General features: G+C 37.8%; 1 protein-coding gene across 1 annotated transcript in view; it reads left to right on the top strand.

Annotated features, from left to right (window-relative positions):
• Nucleotides 1-14,512, top strand: part of MSH2 (mutS homolog 2) — an 83,846-nt gene that overhangs the window by 48,173 nt on the left and 21,161 nt on the right. The window contains exons 4-5 of the mRNA XM_026652531.1: nucleotides 3,437-3,636; nucleotides 13,792-13,901. Of these exons, the coding sequence (XP_026508316.1) occupies nucleotides 3,437-3,636; nucleotides 13,792-13,901 (310 nt within the window). The remainder of the gene's footprint in view (nucleotides 1-3,436; nucleotides 3,637-13,791; nucleotides 13,902-14,512) is intronic.

The following is a 14,512-nucleotide window of genomic DNA, read 5'->3' on the forward strand; positions in this document are numbered from 1 at the left end:
GAACCATGGCCAGTGGGAGCTGCGATTGGCCGAACCTGTGGAGGCGGCAGGTAAACAAACCGACCCGGCCCACCAGGGGGCTTACCCTGGCGGGCCACATGCAAAAGGTTGCCAATCCCTGTTATATGATCTCTGGCTACGTGCTTAAGTTTTTAATAACCTGGTTTGGAAAAAAAAAAAAAATTGCTTCTAAATAAAAAATGTGTACCAACTTCCCCTGACACACCCCTTTCCAGGATATCAAAGAGCTTGTCCTCATTTATAGTCTAGTGGCCTAAATTTATGAAGAGTAATAGTTGAGTCAAGAAATAGAAATGAAGGTTAAGATGTATTCCTCAAAGTGGCTCATTGATTTTGTTCAGTAGGTTCAATATAACACTTTGGCTTTATAGGAACAGTCTGGATAGAACACTTTGTACAGCACAAAAATGTCTGCATTGAAATCTTCAAATATAAAAACTAGGGCTGTCAATAGATAAAAAAAATTAATCACGATTAATTGCACAATTAATTATGCTGTTAAACGATAGAATACCATTTATTTAAATATTTTTGGATGTTTTCTACATTTTCAATTACATTGATTTCAATTACAACACAGAATACAAAGTGTACAGTGCTCACTTTGTATTTATTTTTGATTACAAATATTTGCACTGTAAAAAAACAAAATAAATTGTAATTTTCAGTTCACCTAATACAAATACTGTAGTGCAATCTCTTTATCATGGAAGTTGAATTTACAAATGTAGAATTATGTACAAAAAGCCCTGCACGCCTCATCCCTCTCAGATTTTGGAAGGCATTTCAGATTCTTAAACCTTTGCATTTTGTCAAATTTTAAGAACACTTTCACTGCAAACTAACATGTGCTGGGACATCATCCGAGACTGCTATAACATGAAATATATAGCAGAATGCGGGTAAAACAGAGCAGGACACATACAATTCTCTCCCCAGGAGCTCAGTCACCAATTTAATTAACGCATTATTATTTTTTTACGAGCGTCTTCAGCATGAAGCATGTCCTCTGGAATTGTGGCCGAAGCATGTGAGACATATGAATCTGTAACTCATCTGGCACATAAATATCTTGTGACGCCAGCTACAATAGTGCCATGCGAATGCCTATTCTCACTTTCAGGTGATGTAACTAAAAAGTGGGCAGGATTATCTCCCATAAATGTAAACAAACGTGTTTCTCTTAGCGATTGGTTGAACAGGAAGTAGGACTGAGTGGAGTTGTAGGCTCTAAAGTTTGACATCGTTTTGTTTTTGAGTGCAGTTATGTAACAAAAAACCCTATATTTGTAAGTTGCACTTTCATGATAAAGAGACTGCACTATACTACTTGTATGAGGTGAATTGAAAAATACTATTTCTTTTGTTTACCATTTTTACAGTGCAAATATTTGTAATATAAAGTGAGCACTACAACACAGAATACAAAGTGTATAATTGAAATTGATATATTTGAAAATGTGGAAGAACATCTAAAAATATTTAATAAATTTCAATTGGTGTTCTATTGTTTAACAGTGCGATTAATCATGATTACTTTTTTCGAGTCAATCACGTGTGTTAACTGTGATTAATCGACAGCCCTAATAAAAACTTATATTCCTTGGGTTTCCCAGCAGATCTTGCTCTAGAAGCTAAGCTTTATTTAAGAAAGTATTTTTAATACTGCTAGCTGCAAAGATACCTATTAATATGTAATTCAAACTATTATAGTCTGTTGCGAGCCTACAAAGCAATAGCAGTAATACAGTGAAAGTTCTGTTCCTTCCTCCTCCCACATGCCTCCTAAAGCAGTATTAATGTTGAAGCCTAGTCACTGTCCACATGTTGATATGATTTAACAAGAATCTAGGACAGCTGCATTATGTTTCAATATCGGGTCCCTATAAGTAGCTCAACTCTCTCCTCCTACGTAATATAAATAAAATGTTACATAGCTCAAACATGTTAGAGCAAAGAATTATACCTAATAGATTATTAATGTGACCAATGAATAGGTCAGGGTACAGGGAGGAAAAATAGTTGTTGTTGTTTTTTCATTGCAAATGCAAGAATATACAAAATACGTAAAGATGCCAATGGAGTGACAAATACTACAGTAAAAACTATTCTCAAAAGAAACTGATAGATACTATATTACCTTGTATAGTGGAAAAATATAACAGTACTCCGTCACTTGTCATAAGATGGCAGAACCTCTGCTGGCTTTACAGCCCATTAAGAATATTTTACATATTTTTACAAAATTTCAAAAATGGGGAAAAAAAAGAGGGAGCTGCTTTTTGGAATTTCATTTTCTTGTTCCCAGATATTGTGCTGATAAAAGAGGATGGAAAATGCTTGCTGGTTTTCTAACTGTCTTGTATGAGTACATTTTTAATTGTTCACACTTTAAATGAAGACTAGTGTGACAATAATAAACTTGTCAGTGGGCATGCTAACTTTACACAGTTGAAGTGTCAGTCAGACTAATTATTTATATGTGAATGCAGTTAAGCTATTATGAAATTAAATCTTGGAAGAAACAGCACTTTTGCAGATTAAGGTTCAGTAAAAGCTTTGAAACACGGATAGTAATTTGGGAAAGTAAATAATGTTGGTTGAGTAATTAAAATACAAAGGTGAAGTTAGTAATTATCTTCCAGTTGCTATACATCTTAATTGAACTGAGAAGGATTTTCCAAAAAGGGGATTGTGTCCTTGTTTTGCTGCTTTGTTTTGTAAAGAAGGCTTAAATTTTGTTTTGTGTTCAAAGTGGCTTTTTTCTGCTTATTAGAAATATTAGGAATGGCAAATCTTGTCTTCCCTAATTTTGCTGGAGGACTTCTTTTGTGTTTTTGTGGGAGTAAGGGTTGATCTCAGGTGTCTTGTGAGCTTTCTCACCTTTATTGCAGCGGGTGAATCATAGGATTGGAAGGGACCATGAGAGGTCATCTAGTCCAGTCCCTTGCACTCATGGCAGGACTAAGTATTATCTAGACCATCCCTGATAGGTGTTTGTCTAACCTGCTCTTAAAAATATCCAATGATGGAAATTCCACAATCTCCCTGGGCAATTTATTTTTGTTCATAACCACCCTGACAGGAAGTTTTTCCTGACCTAAACTGCTCTTGCTGCAATTTAAGCTCATTGCTGATTGTCAGAGGTTAATGAGAACAATTTTTCTCCCTCCCCTTTGTAAAAACCTTTTATGTAGTTTGGACTTAAAAATCTCACTTACTTAGCCTGATTTTATGTAACGTCATAATTTCACTAGTTCTTCTGCCACCAAAAGTGTGTTGGTATTGGGTGCAACTAAACAAAAAGGGCCTTCTGCACTTCCATTTTTGCAGTTCAGTAAAGCTTTCCATTATGTTCTTCCAATCACAAAGGCTTGCCTATTTGCAATAATTCTTCTTTTGATCTTTTATGTAGGTTAAATTTGGTTGAGGCCTTTGTGGTAGACACAGAACTACGACAGTGCCTTCAAGAAGAGCTTCTACGTCGTTTTCCAGATCTCAACCGGCTAGCCAAGAAATTTCAAAGACAAGTAGCAACCCTGCAGGACTGTTACCGAATGTATCAAGCTATTAACCAACTGCCTAATGTTGTACAGGCACTGGAAAAACATGAAGGTAACATGCCTCCCACTCTATTTTAAATTTTTTATGTCTTGTGACATATTGATATTGGCAAGAAGTAGAGAATGGATTTCAAAAGATGACTATGGTAGCCTGTTTTGATGAAGGGAGCAAAACTGAAAGGGAACTTGAAGTGTGTTGTTGTTCTAGAAGATCAGAGATACTTTTCAGATGAATTTAGCAAGTGAATAGAAAATAAAATGTCTCAAATCATGTAGTATCCCTTTTGCAAAAATGCTTTATAGCTGATAGGTAACCAAGATGGAAAGTTCAATCCTGTCTGCTAGGAAGAAATATCCCATAAGCCAGTCTGTCTTTAGAATTCTCTCTCGAAATATAAAAATAAATAAAAGAATGTACCATATATACTCGTTCATAAGCCGAATACTTTTGGTAAAAAAGTGAAGCATCTACACCAAAATGTGATGATTTTAAACTCTATGGAATTATTGAATTGAATATCTAATATATTGTTGTTTTGTTTACCTGGTGCGTCCGCAGGCATGGAGCCCCTCAGCTCCCTGTGGCTGCGGTTTGCCGTTCCCAGTCAATGGGAGCTGCGGGAAGTAGCCCACAAATTTGCAGAGGGACAATAGGGTTGATGTCTGTTATTTCTCACATCTATCTATCTATCTATCTATCTATCTATCTAATTAATTAATTTTAAAACACTTTTGCTGTTAACAAACATGTTATCTCTGGAGACACAAATCTAGTTTGAGAACTGCAAAACTAAGCATCCCTGGTGGTATCTGCTAGACTAAGCACTGAATGCCATTGGGTAGATAGAAAGATATTTAAGCTAAATAATCTATACAGAAGCCCCTGGAACCCTGTAAGATTGGGGTCTCTAATCCATGAACTATTGGAACTCATTTACAAAACTTTTCTTAAACATTACATGAATATATTGTCTCATGCTATAGAATTAGAATTTATAATCCCTATTCCATGATGAGATATCTTTGAGCTATAATGTATCTTAATTAAAACTATCTTTAGATAGGTTTTTTCCTCAAAAAGCATTTTATCAAAAAAATCCGATTTAAATAAAAAAAATTCATTTTTTTAAAATCATTGCTTTGTATCCACCCTGTTTGAAAGTAATACTGTAGTTAATTTATTGTTGACTTTTTTGAAGGAAATATGTTAGTTGTAGAATGCAGTAACTCTTTAATAGTCTGGGTTTAAATCCAAAAATAAGCTTCCCAGGAACTGAAAATGTTAGTGGAATAACTGGCCACACTTATTTTTTGCTTTCTGTTAAAAATTAGTGAGGTAGGCACTCTGATTTTTATTAGAATGGAATCTTGTATTACTTCAGGCAGAAAATGTGGCTGCTATAGGGCATAATGAATAAGAGAAAAATGAAATTGGGTATTTCTATCTGATTTTAGCTGAAGGTGTTCAGTACTCCTAAACAAAAATTGGTTTCTCTTTCTTGATAAATTGTAGTACTGTGTGAAAAGGGAAGGAGAATACCATAAAAGAAGGTATATTGTCACAATTATGTGGAAAACGGGCTTCCAGATATGAGCCTAGCATGCAGTGTAAAATGTAATCCATTGTAAACCTCTGTAGAAGCGTAGAAAATCCATATTGTTACTACAAATTAAATTTTGATTATAAAAACCACCATATTAAGTCGCTGCCTGATCACATTGAAAGCAGATATTTTTTCCCTTCGGAAAGTGAATATATTTACATAGCCAAAAAGGTAGGTTTTGGCTCAGAATCTCACCAAAAATGTCCTTGTTACAGAACAAGGCTTTACAAAATGGTGGTAGTCCTTGTAATGTGTATATTTATGCATACTATAGAGGTGAAAGAGGTGTTTTGTTTTTCAGAAATGCTGAACACCAAGTAATTTTATCCCCCAAATTACTAAAAATCTGTAGTCTGGAAAAAGGAGAAATAGTAGGCCAAATCTTAATTGCCTCTATTGATGCCAGTTAAGGTTTGTGGCCCCGACTATTTTAATCTCATGGGGTTCTTACCATGCCTTATGGGACACCATGACTAAGACAAGTAAAATGCTCAAAATTATTAACTGAGTATTTTAATAAAGAAAAGAATAAAATCAAAACACAAGCAAGCGGTAAACAGTGGTTCCAGAAGAGTTACAATCTCTCCTGTATGTTTCTCTGTAGAGAACTTTCAACAGAGATTACATCTTTGAGTGGGTCTGCCCTGGTGGGGACATCCTTCTCTAGGTAAATTAAGACCACAGTATATTATTCCACAAATCAGTTGTGAGTCCTATCTTAGTTTATCTTAGAACACAGTTGACAGAAAGCAGTGTCTCCTAGGAGTTCCTTTAATTGGCTTACATCACACGATCCATTGTCTACAGCCAAGCCCGAAGATACAACCGAATTTGCTCCAACCCCTCAGACAAAGACAAACACCTACAAGATCTTTATCAAGCATTCGTAAAACTACAATACCCACCTGGGGAAGTGAGGAAACAGATTGACAGAGCAAGACGGGTACCCAGAAATCACCTACTACAGGACAGGCCCAACAAGGACAATAACAGAACACCACTGGCCATCACATACAGCCCCCAGCTAAAACCTCTCCAGCGCATTATCCACGATCTACAACCTATCCTGGAAAATGATCCCTCACTCTCGCAGACATTGGGAGGCAGGCCAGTCCTCGCTTACAGACAACCCCCCAACCTGAAGCAAATACTCACCAGCAACTACACACCACACCACAGAAACACCAACCCAGGAACCAATCCCTGTAGCAAACCTCGTTGCCTACTCTGTCCCCATATCTACTCTGGTGACACCATCAGAGGACCCAACCACATCAGCCACACCATCAAGGGCTCATTCACCTGCACATCCACTAATGTTATATATGCCATCATGTGCCAGCAATGCCACTCTGCCATGTACATTGGCCAAACCGGACAGTCCCTCCGCAAAAGAATAAATGGACACAAATCGGACATCAGGAATAGTAACATACATAAGCCAGTAAGTGAACACTTCAATCTCCCTGGTCATTCTATTACAGATTTAAAAGTCACTATCATTGAACAAAAAAACTTCAGAAACAGACTTCAAAGAGAAACAGCAGAACTAAATTCATTTGCAAATTTAACACCATTAATCTGGGCTTGAATAGGGACTGGGAGTGGCTGGCTCATTACAGAAGCAGTTTTTCCTCTCCTGGAATTGACACCTCCTCATCCATTATTGGGAGTGGACTACATCCACCCTGACTGAATTGGCCCGGTTAACACTGGTTCTCCACTTGCGAAGTAACTCCCTGCTCTCCATGTGTCAGTATATAATGCCTGCATCTGTAACTTTCACTCTATGCATCCGAAGAAGTGAGGTTTTTACCCACGAAAGTTTATGCCCAAATAAATCTGTTAGTCTTTAAGGTGCCACCAGACTCCTTGTTTTTGTAGATACAGACTAACACGGCTACCCCCGATACTTTAATTGGCTTGAATATCTCATTTAATAAAATAAGCAACCAAAAACAAGCATCTGAGCTATTATTCTCCAAGTAATGTGTATGAAAGTAACTGCTTTTACCAAATTTTAGGAGATACACCTCCACCTCGATCTAACGCTGTCCTCGGGAGCCAAAAAATCTTACCGCGTTATAGGTGAAACTGCGTTATATTGAACTTGCTTTGATCCGCCGGAGTGCGTAGCCCCGCCCCCCTGTAGCACTGCTTTACCACGTTATATCTGAATTCGTGTTATATCGGGTCGTGCTATATCAGGGTAGAGGTGTACTTAAACAAGTTTGTAATAACATAACATTACCATAATAAATGATACATTTTAGTAATAAAATCATTTTTGGTCAAAATTTAGGCTTCTTATCCCCCACAATACACACACAGATCAAATTGGGGGGAAAAAATAGTGCATGATCTCTTCTACAAGGTCTGTCCACGACCCAAGTACTGCCAAAACTAGATACTGGATTTGTGGTCTCGGCCCCCTCTGGCAAAGATCTTTGTTTCAGTTAAAGCGTGTGTGTATTAATATGAACAAGTACTGCTTGTTAACTTGTTTTTAAATAACATTAAGCAAATTTAACTCTAACTTCTCGTCAGTTTAGACTGTATTTAGTTTACACCCCGTAACCAGATTTTTCCTCTAAATTAGAGGCGCTGTACTTCCAAATCCATGTTTATTTTGTATTCACTTGCAAGATACTGTAGTAAAATATACTCACAATGTACTATGCAATAACTAAAAATGGAACTAAATATTGTTCAGCACTATCCAGCCTAAAACTGTTGCCCTGGCTGAATTTACCCATGATGGTGCCACATCTTCCAGATTCTTCAGGCACTTACTCCTTATTCTGAGGATTTATTCCCACCTCTGGATGTAGCCTCAAAGTCGATGTTGACCTTACTGAGCAGCCTGCACTTGCCCTTTCTCCCTGGGATGGAGTCTGCCTTTGCCCAGACTATTAGTCAGATGTAGCTTTCATCCACTTTGAATACTGTAGTTTTGTGCATTTTGTCAGTTTTATTTTTGTTTTTCACTATTGGCTTTTTCTTTGAATCAACAGTATTACTCTGATGTGATTACAGGTGAAAATCCATACATATGAAATGAATTGAGGAGCAAATTGTATGGCAAACTCCCATATCTACTGTACACATAATTTGATTGTGCAAAAAGTTTCTGATTGTTTTATATGAGAGTGACAGCCATAGGATATTTCATTTATTTACAGCATAGCTAAATAATCATTTGTAGTAGGTGAAATTGTTTTAATTTTTCTCACTACTCGGCTGCCCTTGCTGAAAAATATTGGTATGGGCCTAATGATTGCGGATAGGTGCAATTCTGTTATGATGTTGTAATTCAGTCTTGATCTGATTATTTTCCTATCCGTTTGTTTATTGAGACCGGAAGAGCTTTTAACTCATTGCGAGATGGAATGTCAAAATGGTTTCTGGTAAGTTTGAGAATCTGACACATTTCAGGACTTTGTTGCCTGATTAATGGTTCTTGGGAAGTAGATCAACCATACCATTAAGCTGGCATCAGTGACTACCTTTCCTTGGAAGATGTAAAGCATTTCTTTATATTGCTGGTCTTACTTTTATGAATTATGTAAGTTATTAGTATAGATGCTGTTTCTAGCAGCAAAAATTTAAATTTCATAACATTTCAAGATTTGAGATGTAAAGTGCTCTTACCTTTCAACTTTCTGTGTAGTAATGCAGTAATTTTAATTTTGAGTTAATAGGTATAATAAAACCTTTTGCTATAGTAAACTGAAAATTGTGGCAATCATGAAATTGTAGCTTAATTTAAAAGATGAGAGCAGAGGCAGGTGTTGCAATTGGTTAATTCCTTTCCTTTTCAGCTTTGGAGATGTTATAGGTCAATTCTTCTCTTCCTCTGTATGTGCACAGCTTGCTTACTTTAATAACAATGGGAATTACATGCAGAGAATTTGTTGATAGGGTGATAAAATGGATGGCCTTTGAAATGAAACTGTAAATGCAACAGTGAGACAAATGGAGTTCAATTTGGAGCTTCTTGATAAACCTTCTATCACTCATTCATTAACATGGTGCATTATGCATATAAAGAGTGTGCATATGAAAACTGGTTTTCTAACTTAGTGTTCGCTGTGTCTTAAGCCGTGTATCACCAGGCCTTAGATTTAAGTAACGAAACTAGAATGAAAATGAATTTTCATTTAAACTAATTTTAAAAGTATCTGTTTTGATATGATTCATATGCAAAAGAAATCCAGTATTTTCTTAATCTTAAATTTGACTTTATTGTGAATTTATGTATTTTGCCTTTAGACTTTTGGAAAACATGCTCATCTAAATTTCATTTTTTAAGTTGTATCATTAAACTTTCTTCATTCTTTTAAAGAAGGTGAATTTTTACTGCTACTTAAATTAATTATGATAATTTATCAAGTATTCAGGTATATCTGAGATTATTGTACTGTATGTGCCCCTGCTCTGTTAATCAGTGCATGAAAAACTGATGAGTCCACTTTCAGAGAAGAGAAATTATTTGACTCTCTTTATCTAATCCCTGCCACCTCCTTAGTGCATCCTATTTTTCCAAATTAGTTCAGGTTTGTCTTCCAAGTTTTCTTTATTTTTTAAAAAAAGAAAAAAAGTCACAATTCATGTTCCTTCAGCTCTTGGAAATGAGAAACGTAATTACCTCCATATTAGTCATACTGTGGATGGACTGGAATTTGTGACTTGGCAATATCCCATAAATCCACAATTTCAAACTCCCCACCTAAAATAGTAGCACACTTCATACTTCCAATTTATTGGTGCATATATCTTTTCTCTGTGCTGCTGTGCTCCCTTGCATTGTTCTTCAAAGTTGTTTTGCAAAGACTAGTTAGATTTAAAATGACTGTCTTCCATTTCTGCAACTTCAGCAGTCTGCTGATGAAAGGATTTAATCTTTTACTGAGGAATAGAGATCGATCAATTTTTTTAATCAAAAGCCAAGCAAAAATAAGTCAAGAAGAGAAAAGGAGAACCAAAAAAATCAGCTTTCTCTCTGTCAGTTATGAAACTCTCTAAGATTGAAAGCAGAATAGCTTAATCTCTGAGCCCATTCTATTCTTGGCCTGCCAGTGTTAGTGATGGTACTTGATGTTGGTCTCAGTGCACAGATGGCTACAACTTATTTTGCTTAGCCCATTAAATAGCCTTCAGATGGAAATGACAGGTCACAATGTACTTGAGATAGAATGGAGTTCATGATTTAGGATTGAAAGGCTTTATAATGCTGATAGTGATCTCCTGAACTGTCTAGTCCCCTAGCTGGTGCATTTTTTTAGCCTTTGCTGGCCTGGGCTGGGGGAGTGTCTTTTTAAAAAAAAAAAAAAAAAAAGTGTTAAACACTACTTGGTACTTAGATTACACAGTGTGTAACTCCTTTTTTTTTTTTGGAAGTATTGAATGAAGTATAAGAAGCAAATATTTACTACTGCTTCAAAGACTTGTGCATTATTAAATAATACAATTTGTGAAAAAGGTTAGGATGACTTTCTAGCAGTTTGAAACCTAGACAATTTAAAATTTTGACATTTTAAGCAAAATACTGATGGTGAAGGTCTGCAGAGCTCATTAAGTTAACAGAAAATGGTGAGAACTTTGCTGATGTCCACCTTCCTGATTCAGCATGTGCTTTGTAATGCTAAAGTACAGCAGTCTTTTGGGGCCTGAGAATATTTTTGGAATAGTAACTTTTAAGAAAAGTTCCCCTGCAGGTTGAGGAGCCTGACTATCGTAGCTTTCCCTTTGCAAATCCTGCACTACCGAGCACTGGAGATGCATGGAGGCAGAACAAACGGGGATTGGAGGGCACCAAGACACTGCCTACTATCTCAGTTCATGCCACTATTATAGGCAGAAGTAGGTGCAGAGAATATGCTCCCGTTTTTTCTTACTGGAAGTGAGCTGCTGTTATTCTGCACTGTGCAGCAGTTTGGGGGAGGGAGGGGGAATTAAAAGGGAAACTTCAGTTTACCATCCCCACAGGCAAGTCTTGAAGATAATTTCTGTAGACAATTCCCAGGGGGGTCTCCAAGTCACGGATCAAATACAATTCAGTACACAAAATCAATAAATCCTTAGATGCACTCCATTATGCTAAAAGCTGTCCAACACCTAATGTAGGGTTACCATATTTCAACAATCAAAAAAGAGGACACGGGGTGCCGCCCTAGCCCCGCCCCCTCCCACTTCCCGCCCCCCTCAGAATCCCCCTACTCCCTATCTGTCCCCCCCCACCCTAACTGCCCTCAGGACCCCACCCCCTATCTATCTCCCTGCTCCCTGTCCCCTGACTGCCCCAACCACTCTCTACACCCCCTTCTCCTGACAGCCCCCCCCAGAACCCCCGACCAATCTAACCCCCCCGTTCCCTGTCCCTTGCCTGCCCCAACTGCTCTCTACATCCCCTTCTCCTGACAGCCCCCCCGAGAACCCCCGACCAATCTAACCCCCCCGTTCCCTGTCCCTTGCCTGCCCCTCCCCCCCACCAGGCCGAGGGAGAGCTGCGGGCTCCACGTGCAGCCAAACAAATAAGGCGCTGCTCTGCGGGGGAGGAGGGAGCGGGGGAGGGGGAGGGACTCTGGCTGCTAGAGGCCCCAGTGGCTGCGAGCGGCTTTCAATCAAGCACAGCCGTCCAATCAGCCACACCGCACTCTGCATGAGGGGAAGGGGGAAATCCTGGACATTTCCACGTTATTAGAAATCCCCCTGGACGGCCATTTAAAGCTAAAAAAGCCGGACATGTCCGGGGAAACCCGGACGGATGGTAACCCTAACCTAATGGGATCTGGAGTGTACAAACCAGAAGACACACACTGAGGAAGTGTATATGTTTCTTCCCCCCAGTATGGTTCCAAAGAAATCAGGAGATGGGAGAGTGGTGTTGGGTTTTATGGAAATGAAATAATTTACCTCTCCAGATACCTGAGGACAAAAAGATGGGTTGTGGTTCATGCCTAAAAAAATATCCAGATTCTAGAATTGAGAGGGCATCAAAACAGAGCTAGTAGCCCACTCTTTTCAAATGGATGGTGTTCCAGTCAAGTTTCAGATGTTGGCAACTGCAGTACTATTATAGGGGTTGGATGATTGTGGATAAAAATGTCCTAGACCTAGACCATTTAGGGCAGTAGTCCAGTTACTTCTCAGTGGTTAATATTGGTGAGGTGAGGCATGAGTATGAAAGTGAAATGGAGGGGAAGAGACTAGGGTTTCTTTGAATAGGTTGATAAGGAAATGGGAAGTTCTGGTAATAGCCAGTACATAGTACTATCTTTATCTGTTAATGCATTGAGGTTACTTGTGAACATGAAAGGTGTATATTATGTTCTAAAGAAAACCTCATAATTCTATACTTAATCAGCTGCTGCAGTGTTACAGCCTCTGATTCATTTTGAAGGATTCTATGATAATTCATAGTATTAATAATACTGATGTAACTTTAGCTGCTGTGATTAAATTATACCTCATGGTTGCAAAAATGTAAACATTTATTTACTGATATGAAGTGTTTGCAGTTGGCTATTGTATAGGCTCACAGTTGCAGCTCAGAAAATATGCTGGTTTCACAGAACTATAAATGTCTGCAAGTGCTAACAGTAAATCTGGAGTCTTATCTCTTTTTGTGTTTCATTGCTTGTGGATTATTTCATACGTTTAAAATTCTATGCATTTGTGTGAGATGTAGAATCTGCTCTTATGACTATTGTATTCAGCGTTAGAACATATATACAGGACATGCATATAGAAAAATAGATGTTATGTTTTACAATTCAGTTTTTTTAATGTTTAATAAATTGGCTTCCCATTTGAAATTAATATTAGCAGATGTAAAGATCTAATGCAGACTGGTGAAGAAGAGAGATTTTAACAGTATTTCCCAGCGATGCCCAAAGTCTGAGTTACAACTTGTAGTGTCAGAAGCTTCTTAACTTGTGGGATTTTATTTTTAATACAAACAATTCACATGGGGCAAAGATAATAGAATTTTTCAAATAATTTCAATTAATACATCTTAAAAATTGGTAACTCTAGAGGTTAAAATCTCAGCGAAAGCAGTTTTGAAATTTCTGCTTCCCCCAGCAACATTGGGTTGTATTCAGATGGCTGATGTTCACTTTGAGTGCTGCATAGTATAGGTAACAATGCAGTTGATTCACATTACTTTGGATATGAATAAAGTGCATGTAATAGCACCAAATGATTCTCTAGAGGAGAGGTTCTCAACCTGTTTACCATTGTGGGCCACATTTGGAGCTGTCTGTGTGGATGTGGCCCATGTAACACAATATATATAATACCTGTATGGCCCTGAGGATGTCGCCGCAGCTATTTGCTGATTGGGCCGCAAGCGGGCCATGGGTTGAGAACCACCGCTCTAGTGAGAGTGCAATGGTTAGTCTCCATCCTTGGAATGAGGTAGATAAGCTAAAAATAGGAAGAATTTCTGAAGTAAGTGCAGTCTGTGAAATAACTATTGTCACATCTTAGTGAAAACTGAAAACTCATTAGTTGTGTACTGGTGCTATTTTGCTTCAGGCTGGTAAGTTCAACTGAATATTTAGAGAAATAATGACTATCACATTTTTTTTCTTTGACAGGAGCACACCAGATGTTGTTACTGGCAGTATTTGTAATGCCTCTTAATGATCTCAACTCTGACTTCTCCAAGTTTCAGGAAATGATAGAAACAACTTTAGACATGAACAAGGTATGGGATAGTTTCTTTAAAGTATGAAGCATCTTGCTGACCTATACTGGTGTGGTTCACTCTTGTATTAAGATATTTAGTGTGTAATCTACACAAATATTTTATTGCTATAGAACACTTAAGTTGCTATAATTAAACAGGTATTAGAGTAGTCTATTGAGTATAAATATAAGTTATTTTTGAGTTTGGATTCTGATATCTGGGGAGCAGAATGACTTATGGGAATGCACAGGATAGTTTTACTTGGACAAACTGTTAGATTTAAATCTGAGTTACAAGGTAGTTACATAGGTGACTTGAAAAGGATGGAAAGCAGGCTTGGTGCCTAGGGTTAGCTTTCTGATATTGCCATAAAGCCAGTTAGATTCATAGATCCAGCCAGTCTCCCAAGGCCCTAGTGAGCAAAAGAGTGCATTCAGCCCTAGAGAGGATTGGAGTCTCTGTGTTACTCTGCCCTAGAAGTGGTTGAAAATTGTCAACATTTCAATAAATATTTTTCACAGTAATTTTTGCACCAGCTGTACTGTGCAGCCACCCATCTAGAAGATCTTGGAGCAGTCACTTTGGGCTCTGAAGGGAGTTCTGTCCAGTTGTCCTTAGCTCAGAGAGAA

The sequence above is a fragment of the Terrapene carolina genome, unplaced genomic scaffold (assembly GCF_002925995.2).
Source record: "Terrapene carolina triunguis isolate 2854851 unplaced genomic scaffold, T_m_triunguis-2.0 Scaffold120, whole genome shotgun sequence".
NCBI lineage: Eukaryota > Metazoa > Chordata > Testudines > Emydidae > Terrapene > Terrapene triunguis.